This window comes from Capricornis sumatraensis, chromosome 4, assembly GCF_032405125.1.
Source record: "Capricornis sumatraensis isolate serow.1 chromosome 4, serow.2, whole genome shotgun sequence".
Classification (NCBI taxonomy): Eukaryota; Metazoa; Chordata; class Mammalia; order Artiodactyla; family Bovidae; genus Capricornis; species Capricornis sumatraensis.
In genome coordinates this window covers 113,651,002-113,672,764 of record NC_091072.1, presented here as the reverse complement: position 1 = coordinate 113,672,764, position 21,763 = coordinate 113,651,002, and the positions used below count along the sequence as shown (strand labels likewise).

Below are 21,763 nucleotides of genomic sequence, written 5' to 3'. Positions count from 1 at the left end.
GTTTGGGGCTTATGACCTCATCGGAAAATGTTCCTTAAAGACTTTTGAAAGAACTTGTAGGCTAATACATGTATACACATCTCTAGCAGCACTGGTGATGGGTGCATAGGTTAAAATATGATTTATAAACTATGACTTCTATGTTATAAAATTCTCAAATGCCACCACACCCCATAATTTTTATATAAATTATGAATGACTAGCTATTTTTATCAATAAGTAAGCTTTTTGGAGAAAATGTCATGTAGAAATTTTAACATTAGCCCAGGGTGAGGCATATGCTCAAACTAGGACAGCTGTTTAGTAATGTCAGCTTCCTTAAGAAGGGCACTGCATGTATATAATAACTAACAGAAAATCTATAAGCTGAATTCTCCTTCTACTGGCCCATTCTGCTGTAAAAACAATCTCCAATGAATTTATCTGCTCACTACCCAGGACATAATCTTTCTTACAAAGTCTTATTTTCTTGATCAAAACTTTCTTAAGAAGTCACAAATTGGCATAACATGGTATGTACATGTAGGCTAAAACAGTGAAAATGCCTTTTAAGATAAAAGGAAAAAAAGGATGAACACAATTTAGAAAAGGTATATTGAGAAAAATAAAGTATATATTTAACTAATTTTTCCATCTTCCTTCGCCCAAGCTCTTTTTATTTAATTGTATATATTATGGAATTATAATAAATTTCACCCATTTAAAGTGTACAAGTTGATGAGTTCTGACAGATACATGAATCTGTGAAACCACTACCACAATTAAGATCCAGAACATTTCCAGTACTTCCAGATGATCCTGTCCCTGGCCTCAGGCAACCAAAGATCTGTTTATCAGTACAGTTTCAATTTGCATTTTCTAGAATTTCATATATAAATGAAATCATATAGTAAGTGTACTCTCTGAGTTGCTTCTTTCATTTAGCACGATTCTGAGACGCATCCACATGTCTGTGTGTAACAGAATTCATTCTTTTTATTGCTGAGTACTATTCCATCATAAGAATATACATTTTGTCTATCCATTCACCTGCTGATGGATATTTGAGATGTTTCAGTTTGGGGCTACTGTGAATACAGTTGTTATGAACATTGATGCACACATCTTTGTTACTCATTTCTCTTGGATAAATACACAGGAGTGGAGTTTCTGTGTTGTTTGCTGAGAGTACAATTAACTTTATAGAATAATTTTAGCGTTTTCCAAAGTGATTTTACTGTTTTACATTTTCACCAGCAATGTGTGAGCATTTTGGCTGTTTCACAAATGTCAAATCTTTTTCATCTACATCGTTCTAATGAGTGTGCAGTCACATCTTACAGAAATTTACATTTACCTGATGACTAATAATGTTGAACATATCTTCATGAGCGTATTGGTTATTCCTATTACTCTTTGAGAAATGTCTGAGTTTTCCCCTGGCCCCCATCTTCTAATTGAGTTGTCTTATTACCCAAGAGTTCTTTGTATGTATTCTGGACACAAATCCTCTGTCAGATATACTGAAAACACTTCCATCCATTCTGTGGCTTAATGCTGTCTTTCATATATATATATATATATATATATATATATTTCTGGTCACACCTAGCAGCATGCAGGATCTTCATTCCCGCCAGGGACTGAACCCATGCTCCCTGCAGTGGAAGTGCTAAGTCTTAACCACGGGACCACCAGGGAAGCCCTGTCTTTCATATTCTTAACAGCATCCTTCAAAGAGAAGAAATAAAACTTGAGAAAATCCAATATGCTAAAATTTTCATTTTTTATAGTTTGTCCTTTTTGTGTTCTAAGAACTCTTACATCATTTGAGGTCACAAAGATTTTTGCTTAAGTTTCCTTCTATAAGTTTTACAGTTTCAGCTCTTACATTCAGGGGTGTGATTCATTTTGTATTAACTTTTTGTACAGTATGAGGTAGGAGCTGACATTCATTTTTTTCTATACAGATACTCAGATATTTTATTTTGTTGAAAAGATTTTTCTTTCCTCTGAATTGCCCTGATATAGTCATCAAAAATCAATTGCTCATAAAAGTGTGGCTCTGTTTCTGGATTCTGTTCCACTGATCTACATGCCTACCCTTATGTCAACATCACGCTGTCTTCCTTACTATGGCTTTATGGTAAGTCTAAGTACTGGCTTGTAAAGTCCTCCAACGTAGTTCTTCGTTTCAAAGATAGTTTTAAAAATCTGCATCTGATTTCTTAACAATTTTAATGTCCTCAGAGATTCATCTGCTGTTGAGACATAAAGTACCTACTAAGCTGGCACCTGGCTAGGCCCCAGAGATACAGTGATAAATAGCAGACGTAGTGCCTGTCCTCAAGGGAGCTTATAATTTACAGTCTACCTTCATCATGATCCATGGTGAACCAGAAAAGTGAGGAAAGAAGTTAGTTTTAGCTGAGAAAAATTTTAGTAAGTTTTACAAAGATCACTGTATAGAAGACATAAAGTAATCTCTGAAGAGTTACTCAATCAAACTGGAATTCAGTTTCCTTGTCAGAAACAAACAGGTATGTATTATATCTGACAGGACTATTATTATTATGTTAAATGAAGAAATGTACATAAATCAGTTGATATTCAATGAGTGGCAATATTCATTATGACTAATATTAACAATATTAGCAGTAAAAATACATACTCATCATCCTGCAAGACTGCTCATTCTACCTCCAACTCTAACCCTACATTTGGAACTGTTCCTCGTTATAAACATTCTAGTCTCAGGAACTGCACACAAGCTTACACTTACAATAGGTAAAATGAGTATGTCTTTTTTAACCAACAGAATTCTAAAAGAGAATTACCACGGATAATTTGGTCAAGACATCTTTTCACTTTGTATCCCCAAATGGATTAAAAAAAATTGTCTTAAAAAAAAATTCAAACAGAAAATGAGAGAAGAGATGTAGAATGAAGCCACATTTTATGAGTTTCTATGTGTATATGATGTGTTTCTAGTATTTTGAAATCCTCCAGCGCATTTCTAGTACATCCCATCCCACTGTAAAGTGCGGGATACAAAAGAAGGAGCTACCCACTTAGGAGCAGACTCAGACAAAAACCAAAACAGAAGCTGCGTTAACACCGAACTTTAAAACAGTCCAAGCAGTTTGGAGCTGAAGGAGGAAGGGGCGGTGAGAAGCAGCAGGGGCTGAAGGAGGGATGTGATGCATATTCATTAATTAAGCTGACAGTGACCAAAAGGTCCTTTTAAAAGGGAGAAAGGGTTCCACTAGAGGCGTGCCAACTAATAAAATGGGCAGGATATGAAAGCGTGACTCATGTGAACTTGGCGTCGGGTGCCGGGGGGAGCAGACAACGCGGCCCCCTCAGACAGCCTTCACTTGCAGCACTGGGTGACCTGAAGACCCTGCCACCTCTACACACGCCGACCTGACTTCGTGCTCTGAACCACGTCACAACAGAACCACAGGCATGGCAGGGAGGCCTCCCAGTAGCTCAGTAACATGCTGTGTGGAGCCCTGAACTTCACGAATAAAGCCTTAGATTTAAGAAACACCCTCTGCTGGTGTTTCAGGCTGCATTCAAGTCAGCCCTGTCTTATACACAAGGTAAGGCTCTCAAGTGTCTCTGGTCTGTGCTGTCTTGGTCTCCTTCATAGTGACAGAAAATGACTTTTATTTTCTCACTGTTGAATGGGAGGGGTTGGTGGTAAATTGCATATAGTCAACTTCCAGGTTAGTTAGAGTACTTAGTGAATTAATTCTGGGATACTGTCTTTCACTTTCCACATGGACTAATAGATGAAGAGCAACTAAAATATTTTGTTATAAAATCCACACAGAAACTGGGAGGATATATAAGGAATCACAAAAAGTGACTGTATAATTTTTCATCCGAAAAAAAAAAAGAAAAGAAAATCCACACAGAATCTCTCTGTGATATAGTCTTAAGCAATGGCTGATACCTAAAATGGGATAGTGTGATTTTAGTTACTAGTGGTCAAGACAGCATGGAATTAAAATGACTCCGAGAAGTCCCACTCCAAGAGCTGGGTTTGCTTCAGACCTGGGTCTCTGCTCTGGTCTCCCTCTGCTCCCCTCTCTCCTTTTGCCAGTTTTCCTATAGACCTCGCTCAATACTTCTGCAGCTATTTCAGTGCCCACAGAGCAAGGTGGCCTTCTCATGTGCCAACTTTAAATATTACTTTTATCTCATGGCTTTTCTTTCCAGTCAGGTGTTTTATAACAACAAACAGTGACAAAGGCTTTTTTTATTATTATTATTACTTAAGATATTCAGCAGCTTTTGTCTTCCTAGCGTCAGCAGTCACGTCAGAGGATTGTATCCAAGGAGCTAAATGTGCAGGACCCAGGGTCAGAGCAGCTGAATACACCAACCTCAGAAAACACAGACAATGAATTGCAAATGACACTCAAAACAAAACGAGAAAAAAAACCTTCACACAGAAAACTACAAAAGAACTCTACAGACACTGAATTGGCTTTCTGTACACACTGATCCTGCTTAACTGTGTGTGGTAACTGGCCAAACGTTTTAGGTACTCAGGGCTACAAAATAAAGGCTTTTTTTTTTCTTTTTTGGTAGGAAGAGAAGTTACAAAAATAAAAATATTATTTCTTTCATTCGAGTCACCTATTTACAAAAATAAAAAGATTTGCCAAGTGGTGAGAGATACAGCCCTTTCTGTTTCAATCTTCAAACACACTAAAGAGTGGCATTCGCGATGAAGTGATTAGTCTTCCGTTAATTCTGCTGAAGGTTCTACACAAAAGGTGTATTGTTTCAGCTGGGATTCACATCATGAAACAAAATGGTTTGGTAAACCCAATAGAAGTGATAGCCCTTTCAGGACACACAGGATTCAGTACTGTATATTTCAACTTGTTAGCAAGTCAGAAGCACAAGCGAGAACTCAGCCTACACTGCTGTGGAGGATGAATGGGAAACTCTAAATTGATGAGCCGCTGTTTAGATTTTCCCACTGGGAATTATTCTCAACTGTCCAGGCATTACATCATTCAGGTAAATGGTAGCAGGACAACATGCTTCTTATTTCTTTGTGGCCAACCAAAGGGCAATATAAAAACTCGAAAAGACATGCATACTCTTTATCCATAGGAGAAACAGAATTCCTTAATTGTCAAGCTAATTATCAGTAACTGAAAGGCTAACTGCATTCCAGTTGTTACCCAAAGGCAATGCAAAAACCTTTTACGGTTTCTTTATGAACCTCCTTGTAGCATACTTTAAATCAGAGATGACAAGTCATATTGATGTCATAGACACGGATGAAAAGAAAATGTATTAAACTTATTAGGATTTAAATGAGTTTTTAAAAATATTAAAAAAAAAAAAGCTTATAAGCAAAACTTTTTTTTTTTTGGCCAGTATCCTCTAAATCCTCTTCAAGACAAAAATCCAAACTCCTACACATATGGCATCTCTCCAGCATGCCTCTCTGCCCATACTATATAGCAAACACGATACAGAACAGCTGTATCAAAGTATATACCAAGACTTCCCCACACACTGCTTGCTTACATTCTCATATCTGTGAGAAATACTCGAGTCCTCAAGACTCAGTTCAGTTCTAGTCTCCAGAAACAGCCCACTCTCTAACCTTAGGTGTTCTTTCTGCTCCTACTCCCTTAGACGCTAGCTATCAGTCTACCACAGCATTTATCAGACTATATCCAATTCCTGGTATATTTATTGTTCTCTCCTACTAGACTGTGAACTCACTGAGGGTAGGACTCTGTCATCTCTGTATTTTCAGGTTCCAGTACTCCTGTCTGGCTTATATTTGATGCTCAATATATGTTATGGATGACAAGAAAATCAATGAACGAATGAAAGGAAAGAAAAGTAGAAAGAAAGAAACACAAATTCAGGAAACTGTGTGACACACACCGAATGTTTCAGGAGCTACAGGAGCAACTAGATGGATATAACGGGCCCAGTGATTGTCATCCAGACAATAACTAAGTACATCCTAATCAATACTGTAGCTCTTATCCCTATTGCCTTCCACTCTCCTCCTTCTACCTCCAGTTTTCACTGCTCTTTCTTCCAGCTCTCCTGGTTAATAACTTACATTCATATAGGGCTGTTCTCTTTACATTTACTACCTTGTAATTCTGTGACAGTTATTATGTATCCTTTTGTTTGGCCAAGGGAACAAGTTCAGAGAGGTTTTCTCCATTTTTATTTAGGCTTGAGACATGACAGGGGAACTTGCAAGCACTGCAGAATTCCACAACCTCCTGGGTTTGGTAACACGCAGGTGTGTCAGCAACATCTGACTCGGCCAAACATGCAATACTGGTGAAACACGAATAAAGATATAAGTATTCATCCAAGTGTTTAGAACCAAGTTCAAGAAGGAATTCTTACCCATGGCTTGTTTCCCCATGGCACACTGATATGTGTTTCTCGGGGACTGGTTGTGATGAGGGTACGGGATCAGGCCAGCACAGACTCCAAGGAGAGTGAAAGGTTCAATCTCCAAGTGGGTGGTATCTCTATCAAGTTAATTAAGAATCAGACGTCTTAGGCACCAAGTACAAAATAAATATCTCTTTAAGGATATAAAAAATATTACTATCCAGGCCCCAGAGGGATCTAGACAATAAAATTTAAGTTTACATAAATACATATAAAAATCTATATATAAAACATATATAATAAATTTATATAATAATAAAACCTCATAATAAAATTTGATGCTAGTAAAGTTGATAGGAAAAAATCCATACATAAATAAAATATAATAAAGCAAATTATTTTTTTCAGTGAAACTAAAATGTGCAACTTTATTATATGAAGCAATACAGGGAGACAATATAGAATGCCTATATAAAAAAATAAAACATTATTACATACTAACTAATAATAACAATAACTAACACTTTTTAAGAAATTACTATATTAAGCACATAGAAACGCAGTATCAAAAATATCTACATGGCACAACACTGTACATCAACTATACTTCAGTTGCAGAAGGAAATGGCAACCCATTCTGGTATTCTTGCCTGGAGAATTCCATGGACAGAGGAGCCTGGCAGGCGACAGTCCATGGTGTCACAAAGAATCAGACACAACTGAGCAACTGACAAACATACTTCAATAAGTTTTTTAAAAAATTTAAAAAATAGATCTCTGTGGATGAGTAGCCTGCTTTCTCCCACTTTTCTAACTTATATCAATGAAAAAGTTGTATTATCATCTTAGAGAGAGGAATATGTCCCCTTTAAGAACAATTACTAAGACTTGAAATGAAAAGTTAAAGTGTTAGTCACTCAGTCGTCTACGAGTCTCTGCGGCCCCATGGACTGTACCCCCAGCAGGCTCCTCTGACCATGGAATTCTCCAGGCAAGAATACTGCAGGGGGCTGCCATGCCCTTCTGCAGGGGATCTTCCTGACTCAGGATTGAACCTGGGTCTCCTGCACTGCTGGCAGATTCTTTACCGTCTGAGCCACCACGGTATCAATACTGTAACCACTAGCTAAACATGGCTGTTGAGCACTTGAAAAGTTAGAATAGTGTAGCTGAGAAGCTGAATTTTTAATCAGTTATTTTAAATCTTTTAGTTATGCTTGTAATCACTTAAATGTATTAATCTACCTTTTCAATTGTAAATGTTATGAAATCAGATCAAGTATTTCCAATGAAAATTTAGCATCCAAATTGAGATATGGTATAACTACACACCAGATGAGACATTACATTACATAATGTAAATTATCTCAATATTTTTAATAATGATTACATGTTAAATGATAAGGCAACTGAGATACTTCAATGGGAAAGGGCAGCCAGACTGTTTTTAGGTCTTGATGAAACATCTCACATCCAGGACCTGTGGTCTCCAATGACCCTCTATCCCTCCCCTGAGTGTTTCTGAAGCACAACCTTAACTGTAATTTCAATAGTTTACAGTACTTCTGAAGAGAAGTGATTTCCAAGATAACCCAACACATCATGGAGAATTAGTTGCAATGTACATGGCAAAGATCTCCCATTTATCCAGTTATCCATCTATTTATTTTTCAAAAAATGTGTACTGAATTTTGTCCCTCATTTGGTTAGAGAGCATGCTTTCTATGCAGTCTTTGGTTTTGAAGAATACAATTCTGACCTCACGACCTCGCAGAACCCCAATCCTCTCAGACATTTTAGGTCTTTGTCAGCAGAAAGGAAAATGGCTCTAGGCTTTGTTTTCTTTCTGTTTTTTTTGGATAGAAAGACAGCTTATAGAAAAAATTTATAACCAAGAATGAAACAGTTTGTTAAAAGGTGCTGTTCTGTTTATATTTAATATGATGGCCAATTTGACCAATCCAAAAAACTTTATTTTTTCTTATGTGAAAATTGGGATAAGCTGAAAATGAAGAAGGTAAAGATCTGAGTTTCCTCTTTTTTCATGACAAGAACATATATAAGATTATATGAAAGTCCAAACTTTCAGTCTGGATTTGAATTTTACAAAACAGAAAGGAATTTTATAGGATTGGCCAAAAATTTACTTGGGTTTTTGTGTAACATCTTATCATTCAATATTATTCAAAATTAAAACCACTCTAAGCTTCTATCCTAAACAGGAAATAGGAGACTTCCTGTTCACCGTGCATAAGGGCATTAAATTTAGCTCAAATTAAGAATAACTGACCTGTTGCTTGCAATAGCGAAAAAATTAGAAATAGCCTAAATTGTCATCAATAGTGGAACAAATTAAATAAGGTATTTATGTACAGACAACATAATCAAAGGCAATTAAAATATTTATATGTATAAATATATACACATACATTCATGTGGAAAAATATCCAGGATGATAATGTTAATAGCGTTGAGTTAAAAAATCAAGATGGAGTATTACTCAGCCATTAAAAAGAATACATTTGAATCAGTTCTAATGAGGTGGATGAAACTGGAGCCTATTATACAGAGTGAAGCAAGCCAGAAAGAAAAACACCAATACAGTATACTAACGCATACATATGGAATTTAGAAAGATGGTAACAATAACCCTGTATGCAAGACAGCAAAAGAAACACAGATGTATAGAACAGTCTTTTGGACTCTGTGGGAGAGGAAGAGGGTGGGATGATTTGGGAGAATGGCATTGAAACATGTATAATACCATATAAGAAATGAATCGCCAGTCCAGGTTCGATGCAGGATACAGGATGCTTGGGGCTGGTGCACTGGGATGACCCAGAGGGATGGTATGGGGAGGGAGGTGGGAGGGAGGGTTCAGGATTGGGAACACGTGGACACTCATGGCAGATTCATGTTGATGTATGGCAAAAGCAATACAATATTGTAAAGTAATTAGCCTCCAATTAAAATAAATAAATTTAAATTTAAAAAAAAGAAAAAAATAAACTTTGTACCTGTTTTCACACATACACAAAAATATCAAGATGCTGAAAATAACTGTAACCATGCATGTATGTTTGCATTTATCTAAAAAAAAATCTAGAAGAGTACATATTAAACCTTTAGCACTGGCTACTTCTGGAGGGTGGAGTTTGGTGGAATGGGGAATTACTTTATGCATTTCTACATTTTAATAAATATCCTAAGTATGAATTACTACCACTTTTTTTCTTATTTTTAAAGTAAAATTCATTTGATATATGGCATAACTTGGTGTTGGGGGATACTGATAATCATTTTCCTTTGCAGAGGGAGATTTGTGACACTGTATAGGAGGCAGTGATCAAGACCATCCCCAAGAAAAAGAAATGCAAAAGGCAAAATGGTTGTCTGAGGAGGCCTTACAGCTATGAAATGAAGAGGAAGCCAAAGGCAAAGGAGGAAAGAAAAGATTTGAATGCAGAGTATCAAAGAATAGCAAGGAGAGATAAGAAAGCCTTCCTCTGGGATCAATGAAAAGAAATAAAGGAAAATAACAGAATGGGAAAGACTAGAGATCTCTTCAAGAAAATTAGATACCAAGCGAACTTTTCATGCAAAGATGGGCACAATAAAGGACAGAAATGGTATGGACAGAAAAGAAGCAGAAGATATTAAACAGAGGTGGCAAGAATACACAGAAGAACTGTACAAAAAAGAGCTTCACGACCCAGGTAATCTTGATGGTGTGATCACTCACCTAGAGCCAGACATCCTGGAATGCAAAGTTAAGTGGGCCTTAGGAAGCATCACTATGAACAAAGCTAGTAGAGGTGATGGAATTCCAGTTGAGCTATTTCAAATCCTAAAAGATGATACTGTGAAAGTGCTGCATTCAATATGCCAGCAAATTTGGAATACTCAGCAGTGGCCACAGGACTGGAAAAGGTCCGTTTTCATTCCAATCCCAAAGAAAGGCAATGCCAAAGAATGCTCAAACTACTGCACAACTGCACTCATCTCACAAGCTAGCAAAGTAATGCTCAAAATTCTCCAAGCCAGGATTCAACAGTATGTGAACCATGAAATTCCAGATGTTCAAGCTGGATTTAGAAAAGGCAGAGGAACCAGAGATTAAATTGTCAATATCCATCGGATTATCGAAAAAGCAAGAGAGTTTCAGAGAAACATCTATTTCTGCTTTATTGACTGCCAAAGCCTTTGACTGTGGGGATCACAATCAACTGTTGGAAAATTCTTCAAGAGACAGGAATACCAGACCACCTGACCTACCTGCCTCCTAAGAAATCTGTATGCAAGTCAAGAAGCAACAGTTAGAACTGGACATGGAACAACAGACTGGTTCTAAATCGGCAAAGGAGTATGTCAAGGCTGTATATTGTCACCCTGCTTATTTAACTTATATGCAGAATATATCATGAGAAATGCTGGGCTGGATGAAACACAAGCTGGAATCAAGATTGCCAGGAGAAATATCAATAACCTCACATATGTAGACGATATCACACTTCTGGCAGAAAGCAAAGAAGAACTAAACAGTCTCTTGATGAAAGTGAAAGAGGAGAGTGAAAACGTTGGTCTAAAACTCAACATTCAGAAAACTAAGATCATGGCATTAGGTCCTATCACTTCATGGTAAACAGATGGGGAAACAGTGGAAACAGTGACAGACTTTACTTTTTGGGGCTCCAAAATCACTGCAGATGGTGATGCAGCCATGAAATGAAAAGACACTCGCTCCTTGGAAGGAAAGTTATGACCAAACTAGACAGCTTATTAAAAAGCAGAGACATTACTTTGCCAACAAAGTCCATCTAGTCAAAGCTATGGTTTTTCTAGTAGTCATGTATGGATGTGAGAGTTGGACTATAAAGAAAGCTGAGTGCCGAAGAACTGATGCTTTTGAACTGTGGTGTTGGAGAAGACTCTTGAGAGTCCTTTGGACTTCAAGGAGATCCAATCAGTCCATCCTAAAGGAAATCAGTCCTGACTATTCATTGGAATGAATATTCCAAATGAATATTCCAACTGATGCTGACGCTGAAACTCTTAATACTTTGGCCACCTGATGTGAAGAACTGACTCATTGGAAAAGACCCTGATGCTGGGAAATATTGAAGGTGGGAGGAGAAAGGGGACAACAGAGGATGAAATGGTTAGATGGCATCACCAACTCAATGGACATGAGTTTGAGTAAACTCCAGGAGTTGGTGATGGACAGGGAGGCCTGGCACGCTGCAGTCCATGGAGTCACAAAGAGTCGGACACGACTGAGCAACTGAACTGAACTTGTAGCAGTAAATAAAAGAGACAAAATCCCTGCCTTCATGAAGCTTCTACTGGAGGGAGATAGACAACACACAGATGCATCAATAAAATGTGCATTTTACAGATTTTAAGATTTAAGCACTAGAAAAATAAAGTTGTGAATGGGGTGGACCAAGGAAGGGTTTCTACTTTAAATAGGGTGGTCAGGAAAACTCGCTGAGAAGGTGGTGCCTGAGTGAAGACCTGGAGAATGTGAAGGAGTGAGCCATGCAAGTAGGTGAGAGCATTTCAGGCAGAGGGCTTGGGGCAGGAACATGAAGACGAGGCCAGCGTGGTCAAAGCAGAGTGAGGGAGGAGATGACACAGCGGCACAGATTCCGTGTAGGAACGTGAAGGCCTCCGCAACGACTGCAGAGGTGGGGGGGGGCGGAAGCCACTGGGAGATGGTGGTGGGGGAGGGGATTGAGAAAAGCAGTGACGAGAGCATTCTGATCCTTGAAGAATAGACTATGTAAGAACAGGTGCAAACCTAGTCAGATGCCTTTTGCAACGGTCCAGACAAGCAATGGCAGTGGCCTCCAATAGGGTAGTATGTGAATGAGAGCTCAAATTCTGAGTATACCTGGAAAGCCCACATGGTGTGTTAAGTGATTAGATGTTAGGTGCAGGGCAGAAGAGAAGGCAAAGCTGAAACTGAGGTTTGGGCTTGAGTAACCATGATGGAGGCTTCCTTGGCAGCTCAGGGGTAAAAAACCTGCCTGCCCCTGTAGGAGACATGGGTTTGATCCCTGGTTTAGGAAGATTCCCCTGGAAAAGGAAATGGCAACCCACTCCAATATTCTTGCCTGGAATATCTCATGGACAGAGGAGCCTGGTGGGATACAGTCTATGGGATCGCAAGAGTCAGACATGGCTTAGTGACTAAACCACCTCCACCATATAACACTTCTCCTTTACACTCAGTCAATCTTGAAATGAGGGGTATAAAAATTGTACTTTGAGAGAGCATACATTTAAGAATGAAAAACTGACTGAAAAGCATTATTTACTAAATTATAGTAAGACAAAGATAAAATGGTACATTTCATCTGGCAGCAGAAAGCAGAAAAGCACTTTCCTGATTGAAGACATAAATAGTTATCAGGTGGCAGTATTAACCATTTAACAATATAACTGCAAAAATTCTCATTTTAGGTAACTACTATCTTGGTGGTTTAGTTTCTAAGTCACGTCTGATTCCTGCAATCCCATGGACTGTAGCTTGCCAGGCTCCTCTGTCCATGGGATTTTCTCAGGCAAGAATACTGGAGTGGATTGCCATTTCCTTCTCCAGGGGATCTTTCCGACCAAGGGATCAAATCCTGGTCTTCTGTATTGAAGGCAGATTCTTTACCGACTAAGCTATCAGGCAAGCCCAAAGTGGTACCTTAGCCACAAGCATCTGACAGCAAGTGATATAAATGTCTTTTAATGTATTTCAAATGGAACACAGATATTTCTAAAAATATCATTGTTCTAGAAGAAACACTGTGGACACATTAACATTTCATGTCAATACTGCACATAAGTCTAGAGATATCTTTACAGCAAAACAACATAGGGAATTTCTGCACTGACAACAGGAATTCAGATATCCACTGACAAAATCAACCCTGAGAGATAAACACACCATTACATAGCCTGATTCATTAGCTCAAGTTTTGTCAGTAATCGAAGTCAGAGAAGCAATTTCTTTTAAGAAATACACACTATGTGTAAAACGAAAAGGAAGGATAACTAAATCTCAAGATTATTTATTAGCAGTTCTGTGATACTCTTTGGATAAGCAATGGATTATGCTTCATTATAAAACAGAATACTCCTCACAGTTCCTACTAAGAAGTTCTGTTGTGTAACAGAACTGAAGATGAAATGAAAAAAGGAGGCTGTGTCTAGCATCAGAACAGGTTTTAATTATGGCTGTTATGGATCCTACTTACTTATTAATTGTATGTTCATAGAGTGCGATGTTACAGTCATTTTCTTCATTCACATCTAAGTATTCAACCAGACTCTCATGTAAAAAGTCTTCAAAATTCCTGAGAAAATATTGGTGAAATGGACACTTAAAAAGCATTTTACTGCCATATTTTATATGCAATAATGGAAGATATGTGTTTCATTTAGCCTCAAAGCATTCTTCTCTCCCAAAAAGTACCAATACATTGGGATACTTGAAACATGTTATTCTTAGACCACAGTTATCACAAATCACCAAAATAGTAGAAAAATCTGTGATTCTTGTTAATCTGGTCCTGCTTTTAAAAATACCTTCTCTGATTTAAAAAGTCCTATATGATGAGATACCCAATATCTACATTAACATAACTTTCTCCTACTACTTCATCTGTGCTGATTTATACCAACAATCTATAACCTGCATTATCTGAACTGATAAACATTTTTACTATGTCCAAGCAAGCTCACATAGAGAAGAGGTTTTTAACAGGTTGTTATATTCGGTAGAGAGGAATTAAGAGACTAAAACTGAAAATATGCTTTTCGTAAAAGCTCAGCTCAAACACTGTTACTTCCGTTTAGGTCATATAAATGAGTCTTAAGGAGACTGAGAAGTTTTGCTTTTGGCTACTTACCTATACCCCTGAGCCAGCTCTTCCATATGTTTATTTGTGACTGCAGGTTTCTGTTTCTTTACAATTATATAGGGTCTAGAAGAGAAAAGAACAGCTTGACAGCAATAGCTCAACAGAAGAATAAAACCAATAAATTCACTATAGTGAAGTGAGGGAAGCTATAGACATGTTTCTGGATTGTTTGAGGACACCAGGTATTTTTTACAAGTGTGAGAGCACAGGGGCCTATTTTCTCTTTCATATACACCAGCCCATGCACAAGTACATGTTTACACACACGGTTACTTCGTCCAAGTATCTTTGGAAATATCTGGTTCTGAATGAGAAAGCAATGTGAAATAATACCTGATAAAGTCTAGCAAAAAAAAAAAACAACACACACTTTAATACCTTAAATATCATATGTTTTTGTAAATGCACCCATCATACCAAAAATGTCTTCTGATTTCATACTGGGAATATGGAGAAGTCAGCAGTCAGAGAGACCAGTCACTGAGAAAAACAGTGGCATTTTTAGTGAAGGTCTGATGACTGTCAGCTGTCTACAGTGCTTTTGCTTCAGGATAAACCTCATTGGACGACACTAGCAGGGTACTTAAAGCTACGTACAACCAAAGAGTGAGTATGAGCTGACAGAAAATAAAGCTTCCTCACTTTGTGATTTTTACTGATATCGTGGGTTTAAGTAAGGCAGAGAGCCTCGCTCCACACGTTCTGATAGATTAACCTGTAAATGCAGTGGGAACCTGCCTCTGAGGGCTCCGCTTGTGCGAGAAACGACGACACAAAGGATGACGCATGGCTTGGAACGTCAAGGGCTGTTGCTATTTGGACAAGCGGTTCTTGCAGAGAGGAGCCACTACCCGGCATGCAGTTGTGCGCCCCACCCGCAGGTCCCCGCGCCCTTCGGGACTACGGAGCACCTGGAGACAGTTAAGAGGAGGACTGGCACAATTACAAAAGGGGAGACAAGGTGCTGAAGATGCCTGGATGCACCTTGCAGTCCTGGCTGCTCCTCTCACCAGGGAAGCAGGAGCCCCACCCTGCCCCAGGTGGGGCTGCACTTTAGCTCAGGACAAGGGACTGAGGAGTGGGGACAGCAGGGACAGGCAAGGGAAGGGACTGCACTTAGCCACCTCAGTTACCTCTCACTTTATTCCATAAATTCTACTAATTCTTCTTGCCAGATCTATGTTGGGTCATTATAAAATCACTTCTAAAAAAAGAACTAGTTTTCTTTTTAGGCTATGCCGTATTATATTGGGTGTAGTGAAACATCTTAGAAAAAAGTGAGAAAATGTCAGTGTTTTCCCCACCCTTAACTGGACCATGTAAGTGGCTGTAAGTAAGTACTCTGTGTTTGCCCAGCACCCTACAAGGCACTTACCATACCTTGTATCAATCCTAGGAAGGCACTGTAATCAAGGCCCACAGACTTAAGTAATAAACTCAAGAGTCACATGAGTCAGTAAGTGGAACATTAGGATTCAAACATGGGTATAAGCTTCAATTAGGGCTTTTTGATTGCAGAGAATAGGAACCAATGCTGGCCAATTTAAGCAAAGACGGAATTTACTAAAAACTAAGAAGAAGAAAATTTTAAAGAATTTACTAAAAGGCTCAAAACTTACTAGAATAATAAGAATGAAAGAAAAAGGTGCAAGGCTCAGCCTCAGAAAGAAAAGGAGCCAGAACAGTCCCAAAGATCCAGAAAGGCAGGGGGAGCGGGCAGTCTCTTGCATGCACTGCTGCCAGGATGAATCTGTTCTGACCACGTCTTGCTCTCAGTTATTCTCCTTGGGATTCAAGCTCTCTGAAGAAAGTCTGACTGGCCTGGCTTGGGTCATATGCCTGATCTTTGGCTGAGCAAGAGACAGCACCTGACTGACCAACCCAAGAAGACTGCCAGTGGGGAAGGGCAATCCTAAGGAAAACAAGGAGAGCAACCGGAAGGAGAAAGGGAGGCTGGACAGACATAGGCAAAGGCAGTCCAGGTTCCCAGCTGTCAGACTTCGCAGCTCCTGCCACCTCCCCAACCACTGCGAGCTCGGCGACTCACGCCCTCACACCATCTGAGATCCCCAAGGAGAGACTCAGGTGAACTGAGTGAAGGCCTGGGAAACAAGGTGACATCCTCAGCCGAGGTCCCCCAAAGCACCAGACACCATGTCATATTGGTCTCTGGGTCCCCGTCTCTGACACAGCTGAACAAAACGGGCCCTAAACATCTTCCGAGTGAATACAAGGCACCTGCTCTTCTAAGGGTCTAACGTGGTGTCATCTCTTTGTGCTGCCACGTTTTCTTTCTTGCCATTCCTTAGCCTTTTTCCTTTTCTCCTTTATCCTTTAAAGCAACGGTACTCAACTCCCGCCTCTTTGTTTCCCCCGAAGAATTTGGGCTTTTGTTTATTATTTATTTATTTGGCTGCACTGGATCCTAGTTGCAGCATGCAGGAACAAGTCCCTGACCAGGGATCAAACCCGGGCCCCCTGCATTGGGAGCTCCGAGTCTTAGCCACTGGACCACCAGGGACATCTGTATGCATCCTTTAAAGCTCAGATCAGAGTACCAGAATAGAGTCGGTAAAATCAGGATTACTGGAGTAAAATGAATTCTAAGAACTTTCCAGTAAAAAACAGACTCCACCACTATCTGGCTTTGGGTAATTTACTTAGTCTCACCAAATCCCAGTACCTCATTTGTTAAATGAAAATAATAATCCAACCTCATAGGGTTGAATGTGGTTAAAGCCTTACAGACAGAGCACCTATTAAGATAACACATAATGGCAAGCACTTACTACTCGCATCAGTTCAGTTCAGCCACTCAGTCGTGTCTGACTCTTTGCGACCCCATGAACCACAGCATGCAAGGCCTCCCTGTCCACACCAACTCCCGGAGTTCACCCAAACTCATGTCCATCAAGTCGGTGATGCCATCCAGCCATCTCATCCTCTGTTGTCCCCTTCTCCTCCTGCCCTCAATCCCTCCCAGCATCAGAGTCTTTTCCAATGAGTCAACTCTTCGCATAAGGTGGCCATAGTACTGGAGTTTCAGCTTTAGCATCAGTCTTTCCAATGAACACCCAGGTCTGATCTCCTTTAGGATGGACTGGTTATCTTCTTGCAGTCCAAGGGACTCTCAAGAGTCTTCTCCAAAACCACAGTTCAAAAGCATCAATTCTTTGGTGCTCAGCTTTCTTCACAGTTGGTTGTTATTACTAATTATTTCTGCCTTTCCCAGCAGACTGATTTCTCTGAGGGCAGAGACTGACTCCCATTAATCTCTGAATCCCCAGTAGCCAATATGCATATTCATGAGGTGTTTGCTAACTGAATTAAATTTATCTTAACAATGAAAGAGGTTAAAGCAACTTCTAAAATAAAAACAAGTCCATTTTTTTCAAAAGTAAATAAAGAGATCTTAACTATTTCCAGCCACACCTACCTGCACAGCCTCCCTCCATCAGAGGAAATATAGACACATCGATCTGTCAGATTTGTTGAGATGGAAACAAACTCATTGATATAGCCTGCTCTTCGCATCAGTCGAAATGTATTCACCAGCTTCTTGTGATCTCGAATGACACCCAGGATGTTACCTAAGCAGAAAGAAATAAGAATGTTCAAGATTGAAATAAAAAATACATCTAATGGACTTAAAATATCTACTCAATAAAAACAATAACCAGCAGTGAGCAGTCATTTTGAAATACTGTTACTAAGCCTGCAGCCAGTCCACAAGGCTGGAGGGAGCAAGAGGGGTCAAGGGCAGCCCAGGAGACTCAAATCCAGAGCTGGCCCTACCACATGCTGACTGCATATCGCTGGTGAAGTCAGTCTGTCTCCTTATCTGTCAGCACTGTGCAGGGCCATGAACTTGGGCTCCAGAGCCCTGCAGTTGAACCCTGGCTCTATCACTTCCACTGTGGTGATGTGAGGATTAAATGAGCTGATCTCCTGTAAAGCACTTAGAACTGGACACAGCACTGTGTAATTGCTATCATGAAGCTGCTATTGTTGTCATTATCTGAGAGATGAAGCAGACAGACTTGGGCTCCCAGGGTGAGTGGGAAGATTCAGGGAGGTACTGGGTGAATGTGCAGGGTAAGGTCACATTCAGTGTGAGCTGCCAGAATTCACTGACCAGGCAGGCAGTGAACAGCCCCGTTTCCTTCCTACCAGCCTTCACAGTAGATGGTGAAGCCTCCCCAGAGCAGAAAGGACGGGGAGACGATGTGGGGGCTGAGATAAGGACAAGCACGTGCAGCACCCCAGGCAGGGGACAGACACCCAGACCACCAAGCCACACCTGCGGCAGCGTCTCTGGAGGACCCTGAGAGGATGGGGAGGGGTGTGAGACAGCAGCACATGGAGCTGGAGCAGAAGGAAAGGGACCCTCCTGCAGAGCCTGCCGACACTCACTCACTCACTCAGTGGCTGAAGACAAGTCATCTCACTCTAAGGGCTGACCTGACTATTTCTGCAGAACGCCTCACATATTTAACTTGAACTTAAGGTTATCGTGTTGAACCTCGTTCCACTGAGGACACACTGGCAGCTGCCACAGGGTCTCTGCACCTTTACCTTTAGCTCTGACAGCCAAGTCATCTCAGAACCTGGGTGACCCAGTCAATGGAAGAAGTGTTTGTTACCATTTTTTTCTACCTTTCAGTTAAGGTCAACCTGGGTCCGGAACTAAGGTATATTTAGGGAGTAGAGGCTTATTTAACTTCTATGCAGAGTACATCATGAGAAACGCTGGACTGGAAGAAACACAAGCTGGAATCAAGATTGCCAGGAGAAATATCAATAACCTCAGATATGCAGATGACACCACCCTTATGGCAGAAAGTGAAGAGGAGCTAAAAAGCCTCTTGATGAATGTGAAAGAGGAGAGTGAGAAAGTTGGCTTAAAGCTCAACATTCAGAAAATGAAGATCATGGCATCTGGTCCTATCACTTCATGGGAAATAGATGGGAAAACAGTAGAAACAGTGTCAGACTTTATTTTTTTGGGCTCCAAAATCACTGCAGATGGTGACTGCAGTCATGAAATTAAAGGACGCTTACTCCTTGGAAGAAAAGTTATGACCAACCTAGATAGTATATTCAAAAGCAGAGACATTACTTTGCCAACTAAGGTCCGCCTAGTCAAGGCTATAGCTTTTCTTGTGGTCATGTATGGATGTGAGAGTTGGACTGTGAAGAAGGCTGAGCACTGAAGAATTGATGCGTTTGAACTGTGGTGTTGGAGAAGACTCTTGAGGGTCCCTTGGACTGCAAGAAGATCCAACCAGTCCATTCTGAAGGAGATCATCCCTGGGATTTCTTTGGAAGGAATGATGCTAAAGCTGAAGCTCCAGTACTTTGGACACCTCATGCGAAGAGTTGACTCATTGGAAAAGACTCCGATGCTGGGAGGGATTGGGGGCAGGAGGAGAAGGGGACGACCCAGGATGAGATGGCTGGATGGCATCACCGACGTGTTGGACATGAGTCTGAGTGAACTCCGGGAGATGGTGATGGACAGGGAGGCCTGGCGTGCTGCGATTCAAGGGGTCGCAAAGAGTCGGACACGACTGAGCGACTGAACTGAACTGAACTGAGAGGTCAGTGGCAGAGAATTTGACTGCAGAATTAAAAGTATATTTGTGCTTTAAATACATAGTCAATTCCTTCCCCTTCCCCCCCAGACCGTTTAGGATCAACCTGCCTCCCCAGCAGACTCACCATTGAGGAAGACGAGGAACACGTTTGGGTAAGAGAGCTCTTCCCCACACAGTAAGCTCACATCTTCTACTCCCAAGTTACTGGCTAATTTGACAATGGGTCCATCTTCCATGTCAGTCGTGATGTGCGTCATAAGGGCCAAGTTTTTAACCAAACCACATGCCTAAAAGACAAAAGATAGTCATGTCTAAGAATGAACATGAACAACACAAAATACGGTCTGTGTCTGAATACAGCTCAACACTCTACTGACAACAAGGCACAGTAGTGCAGCCTCGCAGGGAACACTGTGGAGGTTCATACAAAGCCTGAAGGATGCACCTACCCTTTATTTCAGAGGAACTGATACTAAAGTCACAAGCGAGGATATAAATATAGATTTAGCCACAGAAATGCTCAGTACTGTTTGAACTGGAAATGATGATGGCATTATAAATGTCCCCTCCCCAAAGAAACTGATTTATCTAAATTATTTCCCAACAATAGCATATCATAGTCATTAAGACGACGCTGTGTAAAAAGAGTAAAGAAAAACACTGATAACTGTGAATACATGAACATAAAACTTCTGGCATGAAATAAGAGTTAGTCTGCAAAATAACTGGCCAGTACTCTATAAGCTTCTTGGCCTTAAAAAATAAAGACAGACTGAACAAACTGCTCCAAATTAAGACACTAAGGAAACCTGACTACTGAAAGTGCAATCTTGGGATCAGAAAAAACATGATAGGACAATTGGCAAAATCTGAATAAGGTCTGGAAATTGCAATACTGTTACCAATGCTAATTTCATGAGGTTGATACATATTAATTATGTACTACAGTTACGTAAGACATCACATTTAGGGAATCTAGGTATAGGACAATTGGCAAAATCTGTATAAGGTCCAGAAATTGCAATACTGTTACCAACGCCAATTTCACGAGGTTGATAAATATAATTACGTACTATAGTTATGTAAGACATTACATTTAGGGAATCTAGGTGAACGATCATGTTAACTCTCTGCACTACTTTTGGAATTTTTTTTGGTATGTCTAAAATTATTCCAAAGTAAAAAGGAAATGAAAAAAAATTCTTTTAAACTTCTATACAACCAAAGAAAAAAATTTAAAGCAAACATAAAGAAGGACTTAATATGACAAATTAAGAAAAAAAAAGCCACTTGAGACACATGTGATATTTAAAGATTACATCTTTAATTCTTAAAAACCATCTTCTGTAGTGATACACAAAACAGTTTCTTTATGAGATTAGCTGAAGCAAGCTCTGGGGAACTTGGTGTCCCAAAGCTCAAGATGCATAGACTAGGCAAATTTGATAAGCGGCACAATTTTAGCATGACTTTCCATATGGTTTAAAACAAATTACGAGAAAAATGGTAATTTCCAAAAATTATAACCCTGTATGGACTTTTATTTTTTACCTCTCCCAAGTCATAACAAATTCCTATACTTTGGAACATACATCTTTTACTTGCCCTAATTAAGTCATTTATTCATTCAGCATATATTTATGGGACCTCTGCTCAGAATGAGGCTCTGGACTAAGGAGCCTGGGATACAGTGGTGAACCTAACATGGTTCCTTCCACCAGAAGTTTACAAGGTAGAAGGAATAAGATCAAGTGAAACCACTGATAGCTAACCCAAAGGAGAAAGAGCCATGACACAGGAAGTAGCTGGTGTCTTGTAAACCAATTTAAACTCCTTGGTTTAGTGTTCAGGTAACTGCTTACGTTTCCT

At 39.9% G+C, this 21,763-nt stretch overlaps 1 protein-coding gene across 1 annotated transcript in view; it reads right to left on the bottom strand.

Annotated features, from left to right (window-relative positions):
- Positions 1-21,763, bottom strand: part of POLR3B (RNA polymerase III subunit B) — a 115,274-nt gene that overhangs the window by 42,672 nt on the left and 50,839 nt on the right. Inside the window, exons 15-19 of the mRNA XM_068970372.1 lie at positions 20,019-20,181; positions 17,734-17,887; positions 14,286-14,360; positions 13,632-13,730; positions 6,391-6,518 (exon numbers count right to left, since the gene is read on the bottom strand). Coding sequence (XP_068826473.1) covers positions 6,391-6,518; positions 13,632-13,730; positions 14,286-14,360; positions 17,734-17,887; positions 20,019-20,181 — 619 coding nt within the window. The remainder of the gene's footprint in view (positions 1-6,390; positions 6,519-13,631; positions 13,731-14,285; positions 14,361-17,733; positions 17,888-20,018; positions 20,182-21,763) is intronic.